Here is a 23,718-nt window from a genome sequence, read left to right as displayed (position 1 = left end):
CAAGTAAACTTCCAGAGCACTCTCAAGCTTAAGGAGTTTGCTGACACTGTGAAAAAGGCAGAGACCCATGCAGTGTCAGCGTTGTCAGACGTGAGAAGCACTGGGCAGGACATTGTACAATGACTCTGATGGAGATTCCCTATCAACCATCTGGAGCATTTTCAGTTTTTCAATGGTGACATCAAGTGTTTTGCAGGGACTTGTTCCCTCAGAATGCTACATAAACTCCACTCTACAAGCATGACACTGCTGCAGGTGGAGGACAGTGTGTGTTGTCAATGTCCCCTCAAGAAATTTGGGACAAACATTAGCTGACAAAACCATGTCCACTTCATTCCCAACTCTTGCAGTGTGCACCCAGTGAGATACAGACTAGAGTTCTCCAGAGGTCCACCCAGAGGCCATGCACTTGCTGTAAATGATTATTCTCATCCCTACTTGTGCACCTGCAAACGTTTTCTTGTTCCTCTACTCTATTCCTCAAGGCTTTGGTGGACTTGATTGGAATCCAAGTTGGGTCCATTCTGGACATGCTCCCTAGAGCCACTTTCACTGGGCATGTATCTGCTAAAGGGATTGTGGGACAGAAAAAGGACAGATGTGAAACTTGTTAAAAACCCACATGATGCAAAATCATTTCAATCCACAAAGCATTTATGGAGATAACACTACTCTCTTTTAGGTCTCATCATGGCTTTCTACAAATTGGATGAAAATGAGATTGAGGTGATCCTTGATTTTGAAGAAGAGGCAACTGCAGCAACAGAAAGTGTCATCTTTGGTGAAGGTTCTCTAAATGGTTCAGACAAACCAAGGAAACACGGCATCCCACACCGCAAGGATGATGTGACCCAGGTTGTTAACTTCAACTATGTTGGTGATGACATCAAGCATGAGAGCCATGGGAGCCATCAAGGGTACAGGAACCCACAGTTGAAGGAACAGGAAAACGTGGCTGCTGCCAGAGGGCTACAGGTCCGGCGCACAAGGCCACGGATCCAGTTTGGTCTCACACCCAGGCAGCTGAATGAGTTGGAAGACGTTTTTGAAAAAACTAAGTACCCCGATGAGATTATAAGGTATGTGACTAGTTTCAATAGCTGTTCAACCTCCCATCCTTAAGCATCTCATTTGGAAGTGTGTTCTTCACACTGTGGAACCCTATCTGCTTTGAGCCCCAAGCATGAGGTCTTTGACTGTTTAGTTGCTGGGTATGGGAAGGATGTTTTGTTTTGAGGTCAAATTCAACATATATATGTGCAGTGTTTATTCTAGAAACTGGTTGGTGCCTCTCAATTTCTTCTTCATGTTTTCTTTTTGTTTTTTTCGTCCTACTTATCCTCGTCTTCTTCATGGACTGTGTTTTATAATCGAATTGAACTCAAGACCTAGTGTTTTCTAAGCAATCCATCTACTAGTATAGCATATCCACCTTGTGTCTAGTAATGTGGTTATTTTTTGCAATACAATAGAGATCAATGAAAAGCCACTTCCATACTTTAGAGCTCAACATCTCTACATAGTTTTGTGTTGCCTTTGATCCATCTCCAGAAGTCTCTTCATCTTGCCAAGCTGAAATGCTGTATTTCACTAACAGCTCCACTTTCCATCTTCTTCCCACAGGAAGGACCTTGCAAAGCGCTTGTTCCTGGGAGAATCCACAGTGCAGGTCAGTAAATCTGAAAAGGCTTGGGGCAGGGCACTCTGCTTCAGGACATGGGTCATTTTCTTGTACCCATTATGAAAAGCGAGTGTGGGTGAGAGGCGCCCGTATCTGGTTTATAATAGTAACCGAGCTCTGAGTCTTGAAGTTTTCCAGAGGTACAAATGGAACAGGCACCCATTACGTATTCTTTCCCATTATTTGAGACAGCATAGTCTCTTAATTGAAAAAAAAAAAAAACTAAAAAAAGCACACTACTTATTTTTAGCATTTTTATTTTATTTAATTGTCTTTATCAAGCTTTATATTTTTCTCTTCTCTCTCTTCCCTTTCCCTTCTCCCCATCTACACTGTCCTGTGACGCCCAAACTTCCAATTTACTAAGGAGACCTTGTCTCTTACTACTTCCTATGTAGATACATTTATGACTCTCTCATGGTCCTCTTTGTTGTCTAGGTTTCCTGGGATTGCTGGTTTTCTTTGATTTATGACTAAAAACCACTTATGAGTGAATACATATTATATTTGTCTTTCTGGGTCTGAGTTACCTCATCAAATATGTTGTTTTCTAGATCCATTTGCCTGCATATTTAAGATGTCATTATTTTTTTCTTACTGTTGTGCAAATGTACATTTTCTTTTTCCCATTCTTGGTTGAGGGCCATGTGGGTTGTTTCCAGGTTCTGGCTTTTACGCATAATGCTGCTATGAACACATTTGAGCTGATGTTCTAGTGGAATGATGGAGTGTTTTGGGGTATATAACCAACAGTGGTATTGCTGGGTCTGGAGATGGATTGTTTCCTAATTTTCTGAGAAATCACCATACTTATTTCCAAAGCGGCTGTACAAGTTTACACTTTCACCAGCAATGTAGGAGTGTTCCCATTACCACACATCCTCTCCCGCATGAGTTGTCATCAGTGTTTTGATCATGGTCATTCTTACAGGTGTAAGATGGAACCTTAGAGTTGTTTTGATTTGCATTTCTCTGATGACTAATGATGTTAAACATTTCCTCAAGTGTCTTTCAGCTATTTGAGATTCACAGACGACTTATAAACAGTATGTGAACCTCATATATATATATAGACAGCATTGAATATTATAAGGTCATGCATATAAGAAAACATAAATGTTTACTTGTATGTGTACAGTGATTAATACTGAAGTCCTGACACTCAAGTCATTTCAGGGTACTTATATGTAGGATTGTAGTAGGACTCTAAGTGACCTTGGGGACATTCTAATTGATCTAGCAAGCAGAAGGAGAAAAAAAGGGCTCAGTTTCAACAAATAAACAGTTATAAGTGAGGTCAGAGAGAAACTCAGTGTTTCATAACAAACCTGTTTAATTTATCCAAGATTCATGTGGGAAGACACTCACAAGTGCACATGGTTGGCCCTCTACCTTTGTAATTTTGTGCAAAGGTGATGTAGACAGCAGCAAGGTTGAACATTCATGTTCCCCCATGCTGTGTTTAGGGTATCTAAAATAATGCCAAAAGAGTCATGTTAGTGTTTGGAAAAGTCTGGGGCTGACAGCTTTAAAGATTTAATTTTGATACACTTCAACAGAACGAATAACATTGAGTTCATTTCAGTTAATTGAGTAAAGAGAATGTGATGAGCGGAAGTTATAGAAAGTCAAAATGCAGGTTGGGACCAAAAAAAGTCCCGAAGGATAAAACGCTTGCCACATGAGTCTGAGGATCTGAGTTGGGACCCTCAGCATAAAGTTTAGCAGGTGTCAGCTCACCTTTAGTCAGAATCTCTTATGCAGGAGGGAGAGACTACTGATCCTTGGGGAAACCTGGATTAGCTTAGTTGCTGAACTGAGGTTCAGGGAAGACCCTGCCAACGTAAATCATGTGGGGAGCAAGCTAGGAGGATGCTTGACTCTGACATTGGTCCTCTGCAAGCATAAGTGTGCATGTGCACATAGATACACATGCACAACACACACCTTTGCTAGTTTTTATGTGTTTTCACATCCATAAAAAGCAAAGGTGCCAAACCACGGTCAAGTGTGTCTTTTGTTAACTAACTTGAATACTGAAAGTATTCTTTTCCTTTAAAGGAGACTATGTTGAAGATGTGGGCTTTCTGGAATGTGGAAAAGATACAGCTCAGTTGAACGAAGAGTTGTAGCTATCTCATTTTATAACAAATTTCTTTCCTTCAGACAGTAAAGACTAATGTTTAGATCATGGAATAAGAACTGAGGCCATGAGCCCAGAGAAACTGACTGCTGCATAGCAAAGAGAAAGGGGAAAGGCAGTGCACAGTGCTATTCATGCTAACTTCCTTCAGCATGTATCAGGGCAGTCTTGATGTAAGCGAGCTCCCTACCTGCGGTAGTAGCCTGTGCTGAATAGCAGTCCTGCCTAGCAGCCCCTGAGTGCTGGCATCCTAACACCACGAGGTGTAAACTACAGTAGGACCAGGCTCAGTTGGGAGAAACTGGGAGAGAAGAGGGAGTTTCCCCCAGGGTGGAGAGGAAGAGTGAATGGAAAAGAAAAGTCGAAAAAGTGAGGAATTCTCCCTGTGTCGAGCTGATAGGACCCTGTACTTCAGATCCAGAGAGACAGAGGTGCTGCAGCCCAAGAGAGTGATTTGAGGCAGCTCTGGAGACACAGATGCACTGCAGCTCCAGAGAGGCTGATGCACTGCAGCTCCAGAGAGGCAGATTCACTCCAGCTCCAGAGAGGCAGATTCACTGCAGCTCCAGAGAAGCTGATGCACTGCAGCTTCAGAGAGGCTGTTGCACTGCAGCTGCAGAAAGGCTGATTAACTACAGTTCTAGAGGTTGATGCACTCCAGCTCCAGAGAGGCAGATTCACTGCAGCTCCAGAGAAGCTGATATACTGCAGCTCCAGGGAGGCTGTTGCACTGCAGCTGCAGAGAGGCTGATTAACTACAGTTCTAGAGTTTGATGCAGTCCAGCTCCAGAAAGGCTGATTCACTGCAGCTCCAGAGAAGCTGATGCACTGAAGCTCCAGAGAGGCTGATTTAATGCCACTCCAGATGATTATGCAGTGCAGGTCCAGAGAGGCTGATGCAATGCAGCTCCAGAGAGGCTGATGCACTTCAGCTCTAGAAACTTATGCACTGTAGCTCCAGAGAGGCTGATACACTGCAGCTGAAGAGATGCTGATGAACTGCAGCTCTAGAGGCTGATACAATGCAGCTCCAGAGAGGCTGATGCACTACATCTCCAGAGGGGCTGATGTACTGCAGCTCCAGAGAGGCCGATTTACTGCAGCTCTCGAGGGGCTGATGCACTGCAGCTCTAGCGGCTGATGAACTGCAGCTCCAGAGAGGCTGATGCGCTGCCATTCCAGAATCTGATGCACTGTAGGATTAGAGAGGCTGAAGCACTGCAGCTCTAGACTCATGGACTTCAGCTCTAGATGCCAAGAACGGAGCTCTAGAGGTTGAAGCACTGCTGCTCCAGAGAGGCTGAAGAACTGAACCTCTAGAGATGTTGATGCATTGTAGCTTTAGAGGTTGAAACACTGCATCTCTACATGCCAGGCACTGCATCTCTAGAGGCTGATGCACTGCAGATCCAGAGAGGCTAATGTTTTGCTGCTAAGGAGAGGCTGATGCACCACAGCTCAGGAGAGGCTGATGCACTGCAGTTCAAGAGTTTGATGCACTGTGGCTGCAGAGAGGCCAATGTACTGCAACACTAGAGGCTGATGCACTGCTGCTACATAGAGGCCACTGGTGATATGGGAATCCCCTCTGTGTGTGGTGATTACCATTAATGAATAAAGAAACTGCTTTGGACATATAGCAAGGCAGAACTTATGTAGGCAGGAAAGCTATGCTGAATGCAGGGAGAAAGAAAGGCAGAGTCAGAGGGAGAATCCATGGAGCCACCGCCACAGTCAGACATGCCGAAAGTTTGCTCATAAACCACTGTCACATGGAGATACACAGATTAATAGAAAGTGGTTAAATTAATATGTAAGCGTTGGCCAATAAGAAGCTAGAGCTAATATGCCAAGCAGTGACTTAATTAATATAGTTCCTGTGTGATTATTTCTGGGCTAATCTAATCAGGCAGCTGGGAACCAAAAAGCGGCCACCTCCCAACACACTGGGGCATTGGTTGAGTTCATGGAGGCATTATGTTGGCAGCTTTGAGTTCCCCTCATGGCTTCTGGTCCTTTGGTTGGTCTTCTTTAGAGTATACAAGCACATAATAGAAGGGACCAGGCAGGGAGAGAAAGGACATGGACTCAAAGACGTACATTTTGAGAACTTCCCAATATAATGGACCCTTATTCCCTAGAGCCTGAGAGGATGTTGACATCTAACATGTAACTGTGACTGCATTTCCATGGCTGGCTATGTATTAAGGAGGAGGCAGTTTTGTTAACTGTTCTCCACATTGTCACAGATCACATTCCTGAGTGGAGGTTCAGCCTTAAAACTTTGGATCTCCTGGTAGAAGAACAGAGCCCAGGATGCCCTTCATGTTGGGCAGGAAGTAGGGCATCACTATCAAGCTACAACTCTCAATTAGAGCATTGCCTTTGTCCTGAGCCCAGAAAAATTAGGAGGGCATAGAAGAGCAGGAGTGCAAAAGTCCATAGGTGACAGTGACCACCCCTATTACCTACTTTATAGAAGCAAGGAGTCTCAAGATACCTGAATGTTTTGTCTGAGTTGCTCATTTCCCTAATCCAATAGATGACTAATTCACATGTCTGTGCAGGCGTCCCTTGGAGTAGTGTTACCTCTCCCAAGTCAATTTGGGAGAGATGTTTGTTTGTTTGTTGGTTTGTTTGTTTGTTTGTTTGAGCCTGGGATAGGATGTGACTTTGCACACTCTTTAGGCAAATGTGATTCCTTGTAATAACCCTACTGCCTTAAGGTGCTGGAGCAATAAGAAGCCATCCAGCCATAAATGGTGAGCCGAAATCATAGGAGTAAAGCAGTTTACCGGGGAGAAATTATGTGTTTTGATAAAGAAAAATATTCCAGAGGAGATCCAGAAACACTGGAACAGAAGGAGAAGATGCTGGAGGGAGAAAGAGGAGAGAGGAATGAGGAGGAAGAAGAGCTGGAGGAAGAGGAGGAGACTGGCAATGAAGGAGATTGTTTTCTGACAGTTAAGGGGAGGTAGGAAGCAGGTATCCCACTATCCTAAGCGGTGAATCTCATGGAACCCCTTGTCCTTCATGAGATGGGCCACTTGTGAGCAGAACCACTGGGAGTTAGGATTGAGCTGTCTGTAAAAGGCAGCAAAAGCAAGTGTATTGTTGAAGTGTATTGACTTCCTTTTGGTCTTTGGCCTTTTGTACAGAAAATAGATTTTTGATCCTTTAGAGTTATGCACCACCTTTGGATCTTCCAGTTTTTCTGCTTCCACTTCTGCTTTGATCCCTGAGTCTTGAGGGGAGGAGGTTATGAACACATTCCCTTGAGGATAGAGCACTCCAAAGTTGTTAGCAGAAATGATACTCACATGGTCTGTAGCTAATGCAAAGATTTTATTCCAGCTGACTAGGATGACACCCAAGTAATCTGGGAACCTAAGCATAGCCCCAGGTGTCTAGTACACGGGGGTTTTAAGGGCATCTTAAAACCTAGATGTCCTAGTATTTAGCTCAGCAGCTGCAGTTGCCTTTGCAGAAGTAAGCACTTGGAAGCAAGCTGTTTACTGAAGCTAAGAAAAGCAGTTAGCTGGGGAAGGGTGTTAATACAAATAGGTAGTTTAACCACAGCTAAGTTAGCTAGAACATTTCTGATCTTTGGTCCCTAGAATAGACTTTTTTAATTTCCCGTGGGATTCTCCATCACAGACATCAAATTCTACTTATACCTGAAATGGCCTCACCAAGAATACAAGATGGAAGAACCTCTTCACTGGCTTGCACTGTCACATTTCCCACTAGGTCAGAGGGCATGAGTCAAATCATTGACTCATCCTGTTCTAGGAGAGCATAGTTGCTTCTAGGGACCAGTAACTTAGATGAGTTTATTTTCTGTTTGAGGCAGTTGGCCATGCAGTTGAAGAGGGAGGGCTTCACTGTTAGTCTAATCAGGACAAGAACCAATGGTTGAGCTGATGCTGACAGCAATCTATAGGGATCCAGTCACCAGAGACTGATAACAATGTCCTGATCTATGTCTTCTTTCTTTACTTCCTTTGAGCTTTTCTCTCTCCCTTTCTATTCCTCTTTGCCTTCTGTTCTCTTCTGCTTTCTCTCTTCTTTCTATTGACTGTTCTTGTCCCCTCACTTACCCTTCCACCTTCTTTACCTCATCATCCCCAGTCCTTTCTCCTCTCCTTATTTGAAAAGCAGTTACTCATGCATGTACTCAAGGGCACTGGCAGCCCGTTCCCACCACCTCACCTTCACTCTCCTCTCCTTCCTTAGAGTAATAGGCTTCAGAATTTCCAGGAAGCCTGCTGAAAACCAGACTTGGACCAGGCATTGGCCCATCACTTCCCAGCAGCTTCCTTTCCTGTGCATAGGAGATAAGAGGTCTTTATGGGAGGCCACAGAAACCTCCACAGTCAGCCAGAAAGGGCCCTGCCGTTTTGTAGATATTTTATAGATAAAAACAGACATGGTCATACAGAAAAATAAATTAGTAATATATTCAGTTTTCTGGGACTTCAACTTAGGTCAGAAGTCTCAGGATCATCTCCAACAATCCAAGTTGAGGAATCTATGTCAGTTGCTTCAGCTGTTTCTGAGCCTATTTAATCAGAACCAGAATTGGGACCCGTTTGGCTTTTGTTATCATTGATTCAAGGACAAATGTGAGCTCTCCCTTCTGCTCTATTATAGGCATATATCATGAGGATTACATAGACAAGAATACATGCAGTGGGGTGTGACTTTCCAGGGAGTCAGAGGAGGTACATGTAGTCTAAGCAGTAGTCCACATAAGCCTTATAATTCAAGGGCATGATGCAGGTACCCTGTCCTTGGCAGAGAATGTGTAGATTGTAATTCCTGAAGACCTTTTCCTATCCGGTCTTCTCCATATCCTGATTTACTGATCCCTGGTCTCCTTCTTAGAGACATATTTTCCCATTTCCTAGACAGGACATAAGAGAGGAAAGGTACACCCTAAAGAATTTCCCATTTCTGGTTGTTCTGAAATCTGATTTGCAGGGTTGGGGTTCCTAAGGATTTTGTGTGTCGTTGTTTAGAAAACTCTGATCAAGCTAAAGCCTCACTGGCTCTTACTGTTACACAGAGTTGTTTTTTCCACTTGTGATACTGACTGTTGAATACACCAAAGCCATCTCTTTCACCATGTTATTGCAGCGCTGGTTTAAGCAAAGAAGAGCCAAATACAGGAAACACCAGCAATCTCAGGAGCTCCAGTGTGCATCTGTTGATGGCCAGGATACCTTGAAGTAAAGCTTTTGGAGGAGTCCTGAAGCATCATCCTGTCCAGACCCCAGATGAAGACAGGATCTTCAGGTGTCACTGACACCATCTAATGGCTGTGAAACTGTATCCCTTCAGCAATAAAGAGTTGTGTTGTAGTGATGAGGCGAGCAGGCCTGCTTTGCGTCCTGCCTGGCTCCCACATGGTTATCTTTACACACAAAAAAAACAGACATGTTGTATTATTCTAAACACTGCCTGGCCCATTAGCTCTAGCCTATTACTGGCTCACTCTCACATCTTGCTTAACCCATTTCTAATAATCTTTGTAGCACCACGAAGTGGTGGCTTAACAGGAAGATTCTAGCCTAAGTCCATCTTGAGTTGGAGTTTCATCCTGAGTGCCTCACTGCCTTCTTCCTCCCAGCATTCTGTTCTGTTTACTCTGCCTACCTCATTTTCTGTCTTATCAAAGGGCCAAGGCAGTTTCTTTATTAACCTATGAAAGAAAAACATAGACAGATGACCCACCTACATCATTGTGTATTCAAAATATTTCATGTCCCTATTGAGGGTCAGTAAGGTGTGGATGTCCATTATTGAGAAAATATTTAACAAAAGAAAAAAGAAAGGGAACAAACTCTGAGACATCTTTACCACTCCACAAGTCATGAAAGTTTCTCAAGACCCACAGCAATCCTCTCTCAGACGTATATTCTTCTCTGTTGTGACATTGTACCATCGTCACCTTAACACGACCCTGTGGGAAGAAACACATAAAATCAGGAACAGGACAAGTCCCCAGTGAGAAGATTGTTCATGACTAAAGCTGTTTCCCCCAAACCTATGCGGCCACTCTTATACTGCAACAAATACAGAAAGACTATTTTCTGAGCCTTCATCAGAGGGGAGTGTGACCAGTCACCTAGGCTGCCTTCAGGTCTGTTCACTGTCCCTCCTATCAATGGCACAGTTATGGTACTAGGAGTCCTCCTGCCACAGGTCCTACTGTTTCAAAGGAAACACAAGAGTCCATCCCATGCCCATTAGAAAGAGGCTTCCTCTCTTCCTCCCCACCTATGCCCGAGATGCACAAGAGGCATATCGATCAATTCCTCCAAGGTCAGGCAGGAGAGGCAAAGGATTCTCAGCAGATGAACCAGCCCAGGTTACTGGTAGACATAGGTTGCAGGGAGCATACAGGGAGCAAGGGGCTGTGTTTCCCCAAGGGTGATTAGAGGAGAGGCAGTGTTGAAAGCCTATAGAGAGGGTTATGCCGGAGTTCCAGCAGGGAGGACATATCAGGGTGGCATTAGCATGGTGGTGTATGTTGTGGGGTTAGAGCACATGACCTGTGAGAACGTGGCCAAGGCATGAGCTGCTTTTGATGCTGTGACTACTTGTGAGATGTGGCAGACTCTAGAAAAGAGGGTGCAGCAGGATGTGTTAAAGCCGCTTTCTAAACTGAGTACAGGTAACGAGGGAATCTGGACCTTGCAGTAGAGAAGATGGGTAAACAGAGCTGTGTACTGAGGACACACATCCAGAAGTCTGGTGTGACAGAGGAGGGGCAGATAGACTGGCTGTAGTACAACCTTGTATTAGGAAAGTTTGTGGATGATAGAGGCACGACAGAGAGATGGAGAACATGAATCCCCACAGCAAGAGTGTCCAGATGCCAGATAACATGTATGATTTTGTGTGTCATCTTGACACAGGCTAGAGCCATCAGAGAAGAAGGAGCCCCAGTTGAGAAAATGCCTTCATGAGGTTTAAATCTAAGGCATTTTCTCAATTATTGATCAACGAGCAAGAGCCCGGATTTCAGAGGGAGGTGCGATTCCTGGGCTGGTGTTCCTGGGTTCTATAAGAAAGCAGCCTGAGTAAGTTATGAAAAGCAAGCCGGTAAGCAGCACTCCTCCATGGCTTCCTCATTAGATCCTGTGTCTGTGAACCTGCCCTGTTGGGGTTCCTGTCCCTACTTCCCTCAGTGATGAACAGCAATGCTGAAGTGTACGTCAAATAAAACCTTTCCTGTCCAACTTCCATTTTTCATAGTGTTTTGTCACAGTGACAGAAACACTGAGACAACATCCTTCTACTCTAAGAGGAACTGGAAACACTGGTGCTGGGATTATAAGCACCGAGGTGGATGCTGGATTAGGGACAGGAACAGGACCTAAAAGGAAGGTAGATTCAGGCCAGAGGTGGGGTGTGTGAGTTGGATCTGGAGAGAAAGACTCCCTGTGACCCACTACCACAGAGTGCAGTCAGGCTCATAGTATAGTCCTGAGAAATTGACAGTGCCTGGCCACACAAAGTAGGCCTGCGGATCAGGGCCCTACAAATGCAGAGGAAGATTACTCTGTAGAGAACAAAGAGTAGTGAGGGAGGGGCCCATTGCTACTAATCAGATATTGGTTTGGGGACAGATAGAGCACCCGCAGCTAGTCATTCAGGAGAGGGGTACACATATGTGTCTAATATACACATGAGAAGATGACCCCATTGGGATCTGTATCCTTATCCAGTGAGTGTCAATCCCACAACAAAACATTCCAAACCAATGCACATCTCTTGGGGCCATACAAATCCCAGAATAAAGGCATAGAAAGATGGCACAGCGATTATGTGATGTGGAATTTCCCTCTGTATGTTGTGAATATCATTGGTTAATGAGGAAATTGCTTTGGGCCTATAGCAAGGTATATGGAAACAGAGCTAGGCAGGGAAAACTAACCTGAGTGCTGGGAGAAAGAAGAGCAGAGCCAGAGAGAAGCTATGTAGCTCCTCCAGAGATCGATGCCAGAATTTTAGCTGTTAATCCAAAGCCACATGGCAATACACAGGTTAATAGAGATGGGTTAGATAAGGATATGAGTTAGCCAGAAATATGCTTAGGCTATTGGCCAAACAGCATTGCAAATAATATGGGTTCTGTGTGATTATTTCAGGGCTGAGCGGTCAGGAGACACACAAGTGGCCTTATTGCAACAGTTATGCACCAGTCATGCTCTTTCATTGTTCATTTCCCAGAACCTACGCTGTCTCGCATCCTCCTGTAACTACACCTCCAGGAAATAGGACACTCTCCTATAGCCTATACAGGACCCTACATGCATAAATGAATAGAATATTTCACATTATTAAAAATAACATAAGATTTCAAAAAGAAAGTCCAGATTGAGAATTCTAGACAACAGATTTTCATCCATTGGTCTTTGTGTACCAGGATCCTTTCAGCCCCTGCCACCATCAGCACGTGCCCAATGCATCAAGGCTTTGATGTATGTATCTGGATAGGGACACGGCTACTGAGGAAGATCTGCAGCTGGTTCAATTATTTTGTATAATTCAGGTCAAAATTCCACATCACAGACCCTTATGCAAGAAAGCCAAGGCAACAGGATTTTAAAGTAGCTGGACATATTACTTTCACATTCAGGAGTGTAGAGAAAGGAATGTATTCATGCTTACTACTTGGTTTCACTGATGGAAATTTATTCAGTTGTGTACAGTTCAAGATCCCCTAGCTAGGGAATGGTGTCTCCAAAGGTGGGCCAGATCCTCCTATAACATCTAACTCAGGACAATCTTCCACAGGCCAGCCAGTATAGATAATCTCTCATTGAGACTCCCTTCCCAGGCGATTGTACCTTGTGTCAAGCTGACCATTAAAGCAAGTTATCCCAGAATGTCAAGGTGCCTGTCACGAAGACAGTGGACCTAAAATGCATCCCCAGGATTTACATGGTGGAGGGAAATATCAGCCCCTTCAAACTGTCCTCTTCTTGCCACACTGGGAAGGGTTACCCCAATAAATCAGCAAAAAATATAAAATAGTAATGACTAATAATGCCACTCAACAGTGTCACTCATGTGCTGCATGACAGAGCTTGCCTTGCTTGCACCAGGTCCTGATTTAATGTCTAGTCCCTCAAGAAATTTGAAATATTGTCATTGGCAAGCACAGGTTTCAAACATTAAAGGAGGTGTCAACAAATAGTATCTATGTTTCTGATGTTCACAGGGGCTGTATCTGCCTCTAGAACCAAGCTTTGTCAAGACCCACACAGCAGCAAAGCATGGGGCCTGCCTGGATTCTAGTGATCAGAGTTCCAGCAAGTTACCTTGCTTCCAGTTTGATCTTTGCCAGCTCAAAGGCACGTCAGACAGTGTCAGACTATACTTCCCTACATGCTGGGCTCAGAGCTGTGACTCTCACAGATTTGGTGAGATGAAATATTTTCTCTGTTCACCCAGCTAGATGTGATCTCGTGACCATTGAGCAGAGCTAACATAGGGGTCTAAGATGGGAGACCTTCCAGTGAGAGTCACTGTGGTTTCAGGTCAATGCTGGCCTGAACCTTCTCTTGGGCCCAACCTAACCTAAATTTGCAGTGGTTCCCCCTCAGATTGAAACAGTTCACCATGCATGAGAAGGTGGAAGGTCCTAAAGCAGGGTGATAACGCAGAATAATTTCAAGAACTTCCCCAAACTGACCAGATTCACTAGCACCATCCCTGCTAGAGCAAACAATGAAAGCTGAAAGTCCCTCTCAGAGGAAAAAAAAAGCCGAATTGCTAAGAAGACACTCAGAGAACTGGGCACGATGGCACATGCCTTATTTAATTCCAGCACTAGGCAGGCAGAGGCAGGTGGAACTCTGTGAGTGTGAGGCCAGCCTGGTCTTCAAGAGCATGTTCTAGGACAGGATTCAAAGCTATAGAATCAGCCTGTCTTGAAAAACAACAACAACAACAAAAGACTCTCAGAGAGCAAAAGGGACAAACAACACTAAGACCAGGCCAGTTTTCTGGAAGAAGCCGAATCTAGCCTAGCTGCCTGGAGTTGTCTAGACCAACTGATTAACTGAGCCACCTGGAGAGGACAAGTTCCAACCTGTAGAGCTGCCTGTAAGCTGTGCAGCTTGCTCGAGTTTCCCAGCCCCTGTGAGCTGTCTGTCACCTGTGCTGGGTGGGCTTTGGTGATACACTTGTTTTTGAGTCATTTCTGTTCCCGGAAGTAACCCCTCCCTCATATCCCTGCACCCCAGTAAAACCCATTGGCCCACCAACTTGGTCTTTGGTGGCATCCATTCTATGTTCTATGGTGGGCTCTCTATCTGGGGTGAGGAGTTGATTGTGTTTCATCTCCCCAGGAGAAGACTTCACACACAGCACATGCAGGTAGCTTGAGGGCATCTCAAGAAAATATCTCATCAGATAACTGACTGGTGAGATCAGGGCTGCCCAGAGCAGAGATGATTCCTGTGATTAAGTACTTGTTTGTGCAATTCCACACTCCCTCCTGTATTCCCATTTTTTATTTTCTTCAGTTAAGATTCGACCTGGAGTTTCAATGAGATGGGGAGAGTCTGTTTTATTTGGTGCCCTCTCTGCGTGCGTGCACTCCATTAACTCCCACCTGCGGAATTCACGAAGAAGATGATGCTGGGAACATATATTACTTCTTCCCTGCCCATTTCATCCCAGAATGATGATGTTGCTTTTGTCTTTCTGCTTTTGATTTTAGTGAACACCTTTCTATTTCTTAAACATTGACAGTTGATACTTTGTGTGCCTACAACTGCAGAGAGATTGGGAAGAATCTAGTTGATAGAAAAAATGCATTTTTCTGTTCCTGAAATGTTGAAGTGTAAAAAGAATAAGTCATCGCAAGGACATCTAGACAGTGAAGCAAATTTTAGCTGCAAAAAAAACTTTTAAATGTTGCTTTCATGTTTATTTTATTTTATGTGTATGAATGTTTTGCCTGCCCACATGTATGTATGCCATGTGTGTCTGTGGTACCTATGCAATTCAGAAGGGGTGGTGGGTTCCTCTGGAAGTGGAGTTACAGAATGATGTTAGCCATTACGTGAGTGCTGACCTCAGCTATTCTTGAAGGACAGCCAATACTTTTTAAAACTAAGTCACCTTTCCATCCCCCTACATAATTCTTTTAGCATAAATATGTGTCCAGTAATGTATGGAGAATACATATCAGACAGGAACCTTTGTCTGCACTGGCACATGCCAGCTGAAATCAGCACTGGGGAAGCTGAGGCACTTGGCCTCAAGTACAAGTTCACCATGGGCTAAATCCTGAGGCTCAGAATAAACACCATGCAGTTAGTGTTTACCTCTATTTTAAATATACCTACATGGTTCTCTAGTGGAGCAACAATTGAAAAAATGATGTAATTATTTGATTTACAACGAGCTTGAACAATTTTCCCTCTTGGAATTAGTCCATGGGTATTTACCTGTGATTCAAGAGGGTTTCAGAAGAAAAACACACATCGAGCTCTTCTGATACATATATGCATGCACCCAGGTAGCACCCAAAAGTCAGGAAGAAACACTTGTGCTGTCCACAGCCCTTTGTACCCTGTGTCCTTTTCCCTTTCAGGGATATCAGGTGCTGTGCTGAGGGTGATGTGATCTCTTTCTCAGCAAGGACCTCAGGAGATGCATGGGGAATAGGTAAATCTAGGACAAAGGTTTCCCACCACTTAATTACACCCTTACCAGGAATCTGCCCCAGGCCCCAAGCCCTGTGGAAAAACCTGCTGGATTTTCATGGTTTTGTTTAGAGAGGTTTTCTGCTTTGGGCACATGGTAAGTTCTGGAGTGAAGAGAAAACTTACTTTCTCACACTGGACAGAACGTCCATGTTTTTTACCTCAGGACAGGCTCTTGTACTGGGCTAAGCAGCCTGGAAAAGATGTCTTGCTCTCGGCAGAGAAACCAGAACATTCCATAGCATCAAACTGAACCCATAGTAAAATCTCTCCTTCTGTAGTTCAAGGTTGCACATGGAATTCTCCTGAGTAGTGTGCATTCCAGGGTAGGGAAGACTAGAGAGTATATGGAGAGATGTCTGGGCTACAGAACCACACAGAGCTGACCCTTCAGGACCATTAGCTTGTACCAGTTTGTCCAAAGAACACCCCAGGGACCCCCTCAGACATAGAAAAACAGGAATGGTTTGATCTTGGAAATGCAGAAACCTGTGTGAGTTAGTCACCTGTATAACAACTAGATTCCGCACACAGTATCCCCATTATTACTAGGGAGGTGTTTTTTCCCTCTGGGTACTGGATGATGTAAGTCTCTACCTGTCCATTGCATGGTTGTTTAGGAAATGGACTGCGGGAGTATAAAACGGGCCCCCAAGCACCCATCAGCTTAAGAAAGGGCATGGAGTGTGTAATTTAAAAATTAATTTTCCTGCTGAGTGCTGTTCACTCCATCCACGTTTACAAGCATTTGCATGTAGTTTGGGTCTGGCTGAGTCCATCCCACTAACATCTCTGGACTGACTCCATTATGTAATGTTCACAGCATACAATCACTGTGTGGGGGAGGCTGTGACGAGATGAGTTCTGTGCAGGTGGCCGTAGCAATCATGTCCAATAATGGAACGGCCAGTTCTGGTTCAGGAAGGAGTCCTTGGTGTTCCCCCTCTCACAGCTTCTATGAGAGGGGTGGAGTACTAAAGTTTCCAGGAAGTTCAAGATCACATCCTAACCCAGACTAGAAACCGCCTCTCAAGGAAGCATGCAACTTAAACAACTAGGAAATTCAAACTCTGACATTCATGTATATGAGCCCATGAAATGTGCTTTTGCAAAAATAAATGAAATGAAATGTCTAGAAGCACAAGGTTCAGGTACTACCAGCCTTGGAACAAACCTGGCATTCAGGGCCCCTTGTTGGAGGGATAAAGTATCAGCAGTTCCTCTCTCGTCTGTGGAAGTTTCTCCAATTCCCTCTGCCCAGCTCCAAGACCCTCCCTTTATGTTAGTTTGAATTCCCCCCTTCAGGGGAAACATCTCCTGAAGCAGTTGTCCCCAAGTATGGCCCATGAACCAAAGGAAACCTAAACTACTACCTGATTTCCCCACAATGGCTGCTTTCAGGCCCGTGCATCCTGATGCATCTATACAGAAGTTCCAAGAAGACCTGGCCCCATGAAGTGCCAAAGCCTGGAGAAAATCTGCAGGAGGCCCTGATCCAGACAGCTGACTGCAGGGCACCCACAAAAGCAGGCCTGAGAGCTGAAGCCAGCGGCATTGGTCTCCCCCTGGAGGACTAGATGTGCTACAACAAGACCAAGAGGGGCAAAGACCAATCTCCTGCTTGGAGCTCAGACAGCCTCAGGAGGTTTCCTGTTTTAGTCATGCTCTTCCTCCCCAGTCATGTGGCACATTACCTGAGCCACACTACAAACAGTGACTTCCTCAGGTACAGCATCAGAGAACAGATGCCTCTCTGCATTATTCCTTCCGCAGCCCCAATTGCAGCCTGCCAGCTTGAGACTGTACTTACAGATGGGTGGAACTAAATGGAGATGCTGTACCTGGGCTGGGCCGGGTTCCGAATGTCCAGCGCCTTTTCCCACTTCTAGTGACTCTGAGCCCTTGGCGTCCCCTCTGACTCCATGGATGGGAAGTCTGAACAGGAAGAGAAGCTGGCAGTGTTGCTGAACTCCAAAGCCTAGCTTTCCTATCTTCGTCCTGATGCAGTTCAGGGGTGTGGCCATGGGAGGGTGTGCCCCATACTTTCCCATGGGTACCTCTTCTCTCGGTGTCCTTACTCCATCTCCTTGGGGAGAAGCGAGAACAGCGCTGAGGGGTCAGGAAGAAGGTGGAGAGGGTCGTAAGTGTTTACATCCTTTCTCATCGCGCTTTTAGAAAAGCCCCCTCCCCCAAGTTCCAGGGGTTCAGACAGAAATAGACGCCAAGGCAGAGGGGCTGAGACAGCTGAGGCAGAAATGCAGCAAATATACTGTGTCTCCGTCATCACCGTAGGTGGGACAGGAGCTGTGTGCACTAGTGTTGTACTGCAGTGCAGAGAAACCTGTTTTATAAGGAGAAACAGCTTGGAGATGGTAGTGGGGACTGCTAATACTGATACACAGGTCCTTGTCCCAACAGCTTCAGTTAGGGGTCACTGTCATCCTCTAAGTTTCCTTCTGCCTTGTGTATTGTCACACTGCATTGTGCTTCCAGGGCCGCAGATTACCGTGCCCGAGTTTCCCTGGATTGTCAGTGTTCTCAGTCCCTCACTGTGACTTTCTCGGGTCTGAAGGTGGCCTGGGACATGATTTTAGGGAATCGTGTTCTCTTTTCCTCCTGCATCCCATTGTTCCCATAGTTTTCTGGTCACCTGCCTGTCCCTGCTTTTTCTCTTGATTAACAGAAATAAATCTTCTAAATCTCCATTGAAGTTCCAGGGCAATAAGAGAGACCAAACAGAGAAAACCTTCCAGAACAGAGTCCACCATGGAGATTGGGCAAGTGCAGAAGAAAGAATACACAGAAAATTTCTGGGAGGCCTTTGCCGAGGAGCTTGTCTCTGCTGTTTAATCCCTGATCTCCATGAAATTTTCCTCATGCAGAATAACCCAGTAGATCATTCAGGCAGGTTGTACATTAGAGAAGCAGATGCCAATATAAATACTACAAAGAAAATCATGAAAATTTTAAGGCATTTGAAAGTAAACTGAACTTGAAAATCTGAATACATTATTGTATGTGAGACATCACTTTTATGTGTAGCCACATGATTGTGTGCACGGATGCACATTTTTGGTGTGAGTTCATGTATGTGTGTGCTTCATGGATGTGGAGAGGAAGGGTAGCTTTTATTGTCGTTCTACAAGTAGAATCCACATTTTAAAATGTTTTATTGAAAATAGATTTTTCTCTCATACAGTACATCCTGACCACCCATTGTCCTTCCTCCACTCCCTAAATCTTTGACCTCTCATCTGCCCCACATCCCCTCTCCTCCATTTCCTCTTCAGAGAAGACCAGGCCTCTAAGATAGAACAGCCAAACAGGATAAAATGAGATATAATAAGTCTAGGCAAAAGCCGTCATACAAATGATGGACAAGACAACCCAACAGGAGGAAAACATTCACAGAAGCAGGCCAAAGTGTCTTCCACTCTTAGGAGGCCCTCAAGAACACCAAGCTAACAGCCACAACATTCACACAGAGGACCTAGTACAGAGCCTTGCAGGTCCTATGCTTGCTGTTTCAGTCTCTGTGAGCCCATGTGAGCTATGTTTAGTTGATTCAATGGGCCATGTTCTCCTGGTGTCATCCATTTCCTCTGAGAGTCCACATTCTTTTCAGACAGAGTTCCTTACAGGCCTCCTGCTGTGTTTCCTTCTCAGCTTGCTGTGTGATTTTTGAAACATAGCTTTACCTCTCTGTTTTATTCTCCCCATGCATAAGAAGAGAGGATGAAGGCATCATTCTCATTCCTGGCTACATGATACTAATCAGGGCTTCAGACTGGCTTGGTGCTCCATTTACCAATAAGCCTTGGATATCTGAAAAGGCTGGCCTTTACCCGTTCACTGGATATACCCTTATAGTTCTCATGCACAGCTACCCATACAGACTGAGTCTTCTTTGTGAGCGTTTTGTGTGTTTCACTTCTGGAAATACCATATTCAGGTGCCAGCAAATATGTCTATACACATCTGTCCACCGTAATAATGACCCTGCCCGTGTTGACCACTCATCTGTCTTTGGGGATCAAGTGCTAACTCTTGGTTCTAGTTACTCTAAAATCCAGGTAGATTCATTGCCTTTGAGTTATTCTCTTGAGACCCCTGACTTCTACTGGGAAGTGTGACACGTGGGCAAGAGCCATGTTGATACTCTTCAGTCATGCTAGTTCGCAAGTCTGCTTTCTGCAGTATTCAAGAAGAACGATCCTCTAGGTCTTCCCTCCATGCAGATGTCTGTTATAGAATAGACTGGTGCCAGCATTCCAATCTCCCTCCACTGTTGATTCCCTTTATCAACATGGAGTAGGACATGCTCATTCACAGTGGCCATCTCCTTACACTTGTTCCTAAATCAATTAATAAACACCAGGACCTTCTTTTAAGGATTTGCTTCTTTTCATGTGTATGAGTATTTTGCCTGCATGTACTTGTGTGTACCAGGTATCTGCCTTGTATCTGTGGAGATCAGAAGAAGGTGTCAAATCCCTTGGGCCTGGAGCTTAACTGGAGCTATAGATCTCTCTAAATCGCCATGTGGGTGGTGGGAATGAGGTTGTGTCCTCTGCAAGACCAGTAAGTGCCATTAACCACTGAGCCATCTCTCCAGTCCATACTATCATTTAAAAAGATGTGCAAACTGATCCATGAAATTCAGGACGATTTCTCAAGGGACCATTGATGATTCCTTTACTTTGATGTAGTTTTTGTTCCCCTCCAAATTATCCCCTCCCCTCAAAGAATGTGGGTGTGTTCTCTGCTACCATGCATGAGGAAACTTCAGGATTCGACACCTGCCTGTTGTGGAACATTTCTTTACACTGTGGACATGTGTCACTTTCATAGGTTTAATAGAAAGCTAAGTGACCAGTCGCTAGGCAGGATATTCAGGGTAGAGAGAATGCTAGAAGAAGAAGGGCAGAGACATTGTGAGTCACCTGTCAGATGCATAGGAGGCATCACGGGCACTACAATGTACAGGCAATTGAGCCACATAAAAGAATGTAGATCAAAAGGAGTGGGTTAATTTAAGTTGTAAGCGCTAGTTAGAAACAAGCCTAAGCTATTGGCTGAGCTTTCACAATGAATAGTAATTCTCAGTTTTGTGATACGGGAGCTGGCAGGAGAGACAGAAAAATCTTCCTACACCTACCTGCCTTTTCTGTTTCTCCTCAGTACTGTCATAGTGGACCAGAGCAGTGTGGATGAGGATGCAGATATTAGAGATGACCTACAGCTGCTGTTCTCAAACTGTGAGTACAACTCCTTTTGGGACCAAAGAGCCTTTTCACAGAGGTTAACTGTGTAAGACCATTGATAAATAGAGGTATTTCCATAACGACTCATAATAGTAAAAAATGACAGTTATACAGTAGAAATGGAGTAATTTTATGGTTGGGGGTCACAACATGAGGAACTGTATTAAAGGGTCATAGTCTTAGGTAGGTTGAGAACCCCTGGTCGGATACATATATGGTCAATTCCCAGCCTTTTCTCAGCTCCAGTTCCTTATTAGAACCGTGCTTACTTTAACTATGTGTGAGCATGGCACAGGTGAACATGTGGATGAAGAGGGAAATCTGAGAGTCTGTTCTCTCCTTCCCTCATGTGAGGACCAGGGGTTGGAATCTCATCTTCAGGAGTGCCATTGGGTCCTTCTAAGCACTATGCGATCTCCCCTGGCTGCACTAGGGGTTCTTTTTCTCTTTGAACAATTAATTATATTTTCCCTGCCGGACCATATTTTCCTCTCCTTCCCTGCTCTCCTCTGAGTCCCTCCCCTCAACCTCCCCCCATCCTTTCCCTTCAGAAAAGGGCAGGGCTCCCATGTATATCACCAGCCATGACATAACAACACTAGGGGGTCCTTAAAACAACCTTTAATATTTTGACAAGGTGAGGTCACTTCTAATCAGTTCTCTATGAAAAATGACAAAATGATAATTTGCTGGAAGATGACTTTATATTGCTAAGGCTGCACCCTGACCCTAAAATACCAACATGACCTCAGGTGTTGGCCCAGACTACAGTTTCTGCATGGCCCTTGGTGGCAACAGGAGCAACAGACATCAACATAGTCCCCCACAGCTTTGTTAGGGCCTTGACCAAGATATTGCCCCTAAAACTTGTATCAATATGCAAAATGTCCTAAACTGAGGTTGAAACATGTATATATATACAATCTGACAAGGTATCTTGCATAGTTGTACAAATATTGTAAACTGATGTAACAAATATAATTTGATCAATGTAGATATAATTTGTATCTCTGTACAAAAAGTATACCAATTAAACTATCCTTAAATAATAGCTCACAAGAATTCACTCTATTACCATTATTATCCCCACAATTTTTTGAACAAACTTTTTTCCACCCCAACCCTCTACCTTATACAAGTAACCATCAAAAACCCCTAAATTGTGTTCTCAACCCTGAGGACAAACATTTTTGGGAGAGGAGGCATTGTCCTCAGAATTACTTTCCGCTGTCATGGGGGCAATGTTCTCTTTATGGGATCCTGCAAAAGTAAAGTCATGGTTAACTTTCACAATTAATGTTGACTATAGTTGCTATCTGTTGGGGCAGCTGGCCCAATCCCTGCGTTCAGGGGCGTGGCTGCCCCAGCGGAGTAGCATTCCCCTTAAATAGGATCGGGCCTTGCCGTTGTATAATGGTATGTCAGGTTTTTTCAGGCCTCAGCCAAAGTTGGTTGACTCAGCATTGCTATCAAGACTTCGTGCGGTTGCCCAGGTAGTCAATTGTCTCTGTCTTGTGTTGCACATTTTGGAAGTTTCTCGTTTGTGCTTCCTGGTTGCTTTGGTAATTTTACCCTCCTTCTCAGATCTTTGATGGGGTTGAAGATTAGATAATGGTAGCTACCTTCTAGATTATTTAGACTTCCCAAAGTAGAGTGATTAGAAAAATTTTTCGTTATATACTCCTCGCCTGATATTGTTTACTTCTTGTAATTTTATATGATCTGTTCCCATTGTATATAGTTGTATTTGGTTTCTGAATCTGTCTTATTTAGACAAAAGGGGGAGATGTTGGGGCAGCTGGCCCAATCCCTGCGTTCAGGGGTGTGGCTGCCCCAGCGGAGTAGCATTCCCCTTAAATAGGATCGGGGCACCGGAAGGAGCCCATTTGGTTCTCCCCTGCGTACCTTCTGCTCCACTGGAACCTTGGATCTGTAAGTTCCCTTATTTTCCCTTGTATTAAAACTGATTTATTATAAAGGACTACCGTGGTTATTTCCCTAAACCCTATAACCGCTGGTACCTTGCCGGTACAGTTATCGATTTGTATGTAGTCAAAAGAGTACTGTTCCAAAGTTCTTATTTGGAGTTCTGGCCAGAACATCATGAGAAGGTACACCATTTAAGCAGGTGGTACCCCAACATCTGGTCTTACAGTAGGGCTATCAGCATCATGATGTCGTCTCAGCCAGGTGGAATTGGTGCTATGGGGTCTCATCATCATCCTGGAAACTTCAAAGATTACTGTAGGAAAAAACATTGTAGGAAAATCTATTGTTCATCCTGGAAAAGTTGAACAGTATTCATAGATCCTTACATTCCATAAAGAATAAGATATAGACAAAATAGACATGGAGAAAGTAAAATTTTTCCTAAAGTCTTCTTTCTTTGCCATACCAGATGGATCCAGATATGAGACAGAAACTCTGAATGTTCCTTTCAACAACAGGCTTAAATTTAAAGACGTGGAGAGCCATTGTCCAACACCAAAAACCGTGTGTGTGTGTGTGTGTGTGTGTGTGTGTGTGTGTTTGTGTATGTGTATATGTGTATCCATTACCTGATCATTACGTGATATCATAAACCATATATTTTCATGATGACCTTATTGGATAGCTATTTTTCCTAATACGCTGAGAATCATTATCATTAGGCACTGTGAAGGCTAAATTTTCTGTATCCTTTTCTTGTAAAGGTATAGTGAAGAAACAATCCTTTAAATCAATAACTATGTGAGGCCATCCCTTTGGAAACAGAGAAGGTAGAGGAATTCCGGATTTTAGACGGCCCATAGGCTGAATAACCTTGTTGATAGCTCTAAGATTTGCTATGCCTTAACCAAGACCCAGCTCTTAAAGATGGTTGGCTAATAGGGTTCCCCATAAAGCCTGAGACTGTGG

At 44.2% G+C, this 23,718-nt stretch overlaps 1 protein-coding gene across 1 annotated transcript; it reads left to right on the top strand.

Moving 5' to 3' along the window:
- The first annotated feature begins 690 nt into the window (after positions 1-690).
- On the top strand, positions 691-9,059 carry LOC119804429 (paired mesoderm homeobox protein 1-like). Its single transcript, XM_038315846.1, has 3 exons — positions 691-1,079; positions 1,624-1,669; positions 8,964-9,059. The coding sequence occupies exons 1-3, from the start codon at positions 691-693 to the stop codon at positions 9,057-9,059; spliced, it is 531 nt and encodes a 176-aa protein (XP_038171774.1).
- Positions 9,060-23,718: the final 14,659 nt, after the last annotated feature.

Source organism: Arvicola amphibius, chromosome X (genome assembly GCF_903992535.2).
Source record: "Arvicola amphibius chromosome X, mArvAmp1.2, whole genome shotgun sequence".
Lineage (NCBI taxonomy): Eukaryota > Metazoa > Chordata > Mammalia > Rodentia > Cricetidae > Arvicola > Arvicola amphibius.
The sequence above is the reverse complement of the archived record's forward strand: the minus strand, read 5'-3'. Positions and strand labels throughout refer to the sequence as shown.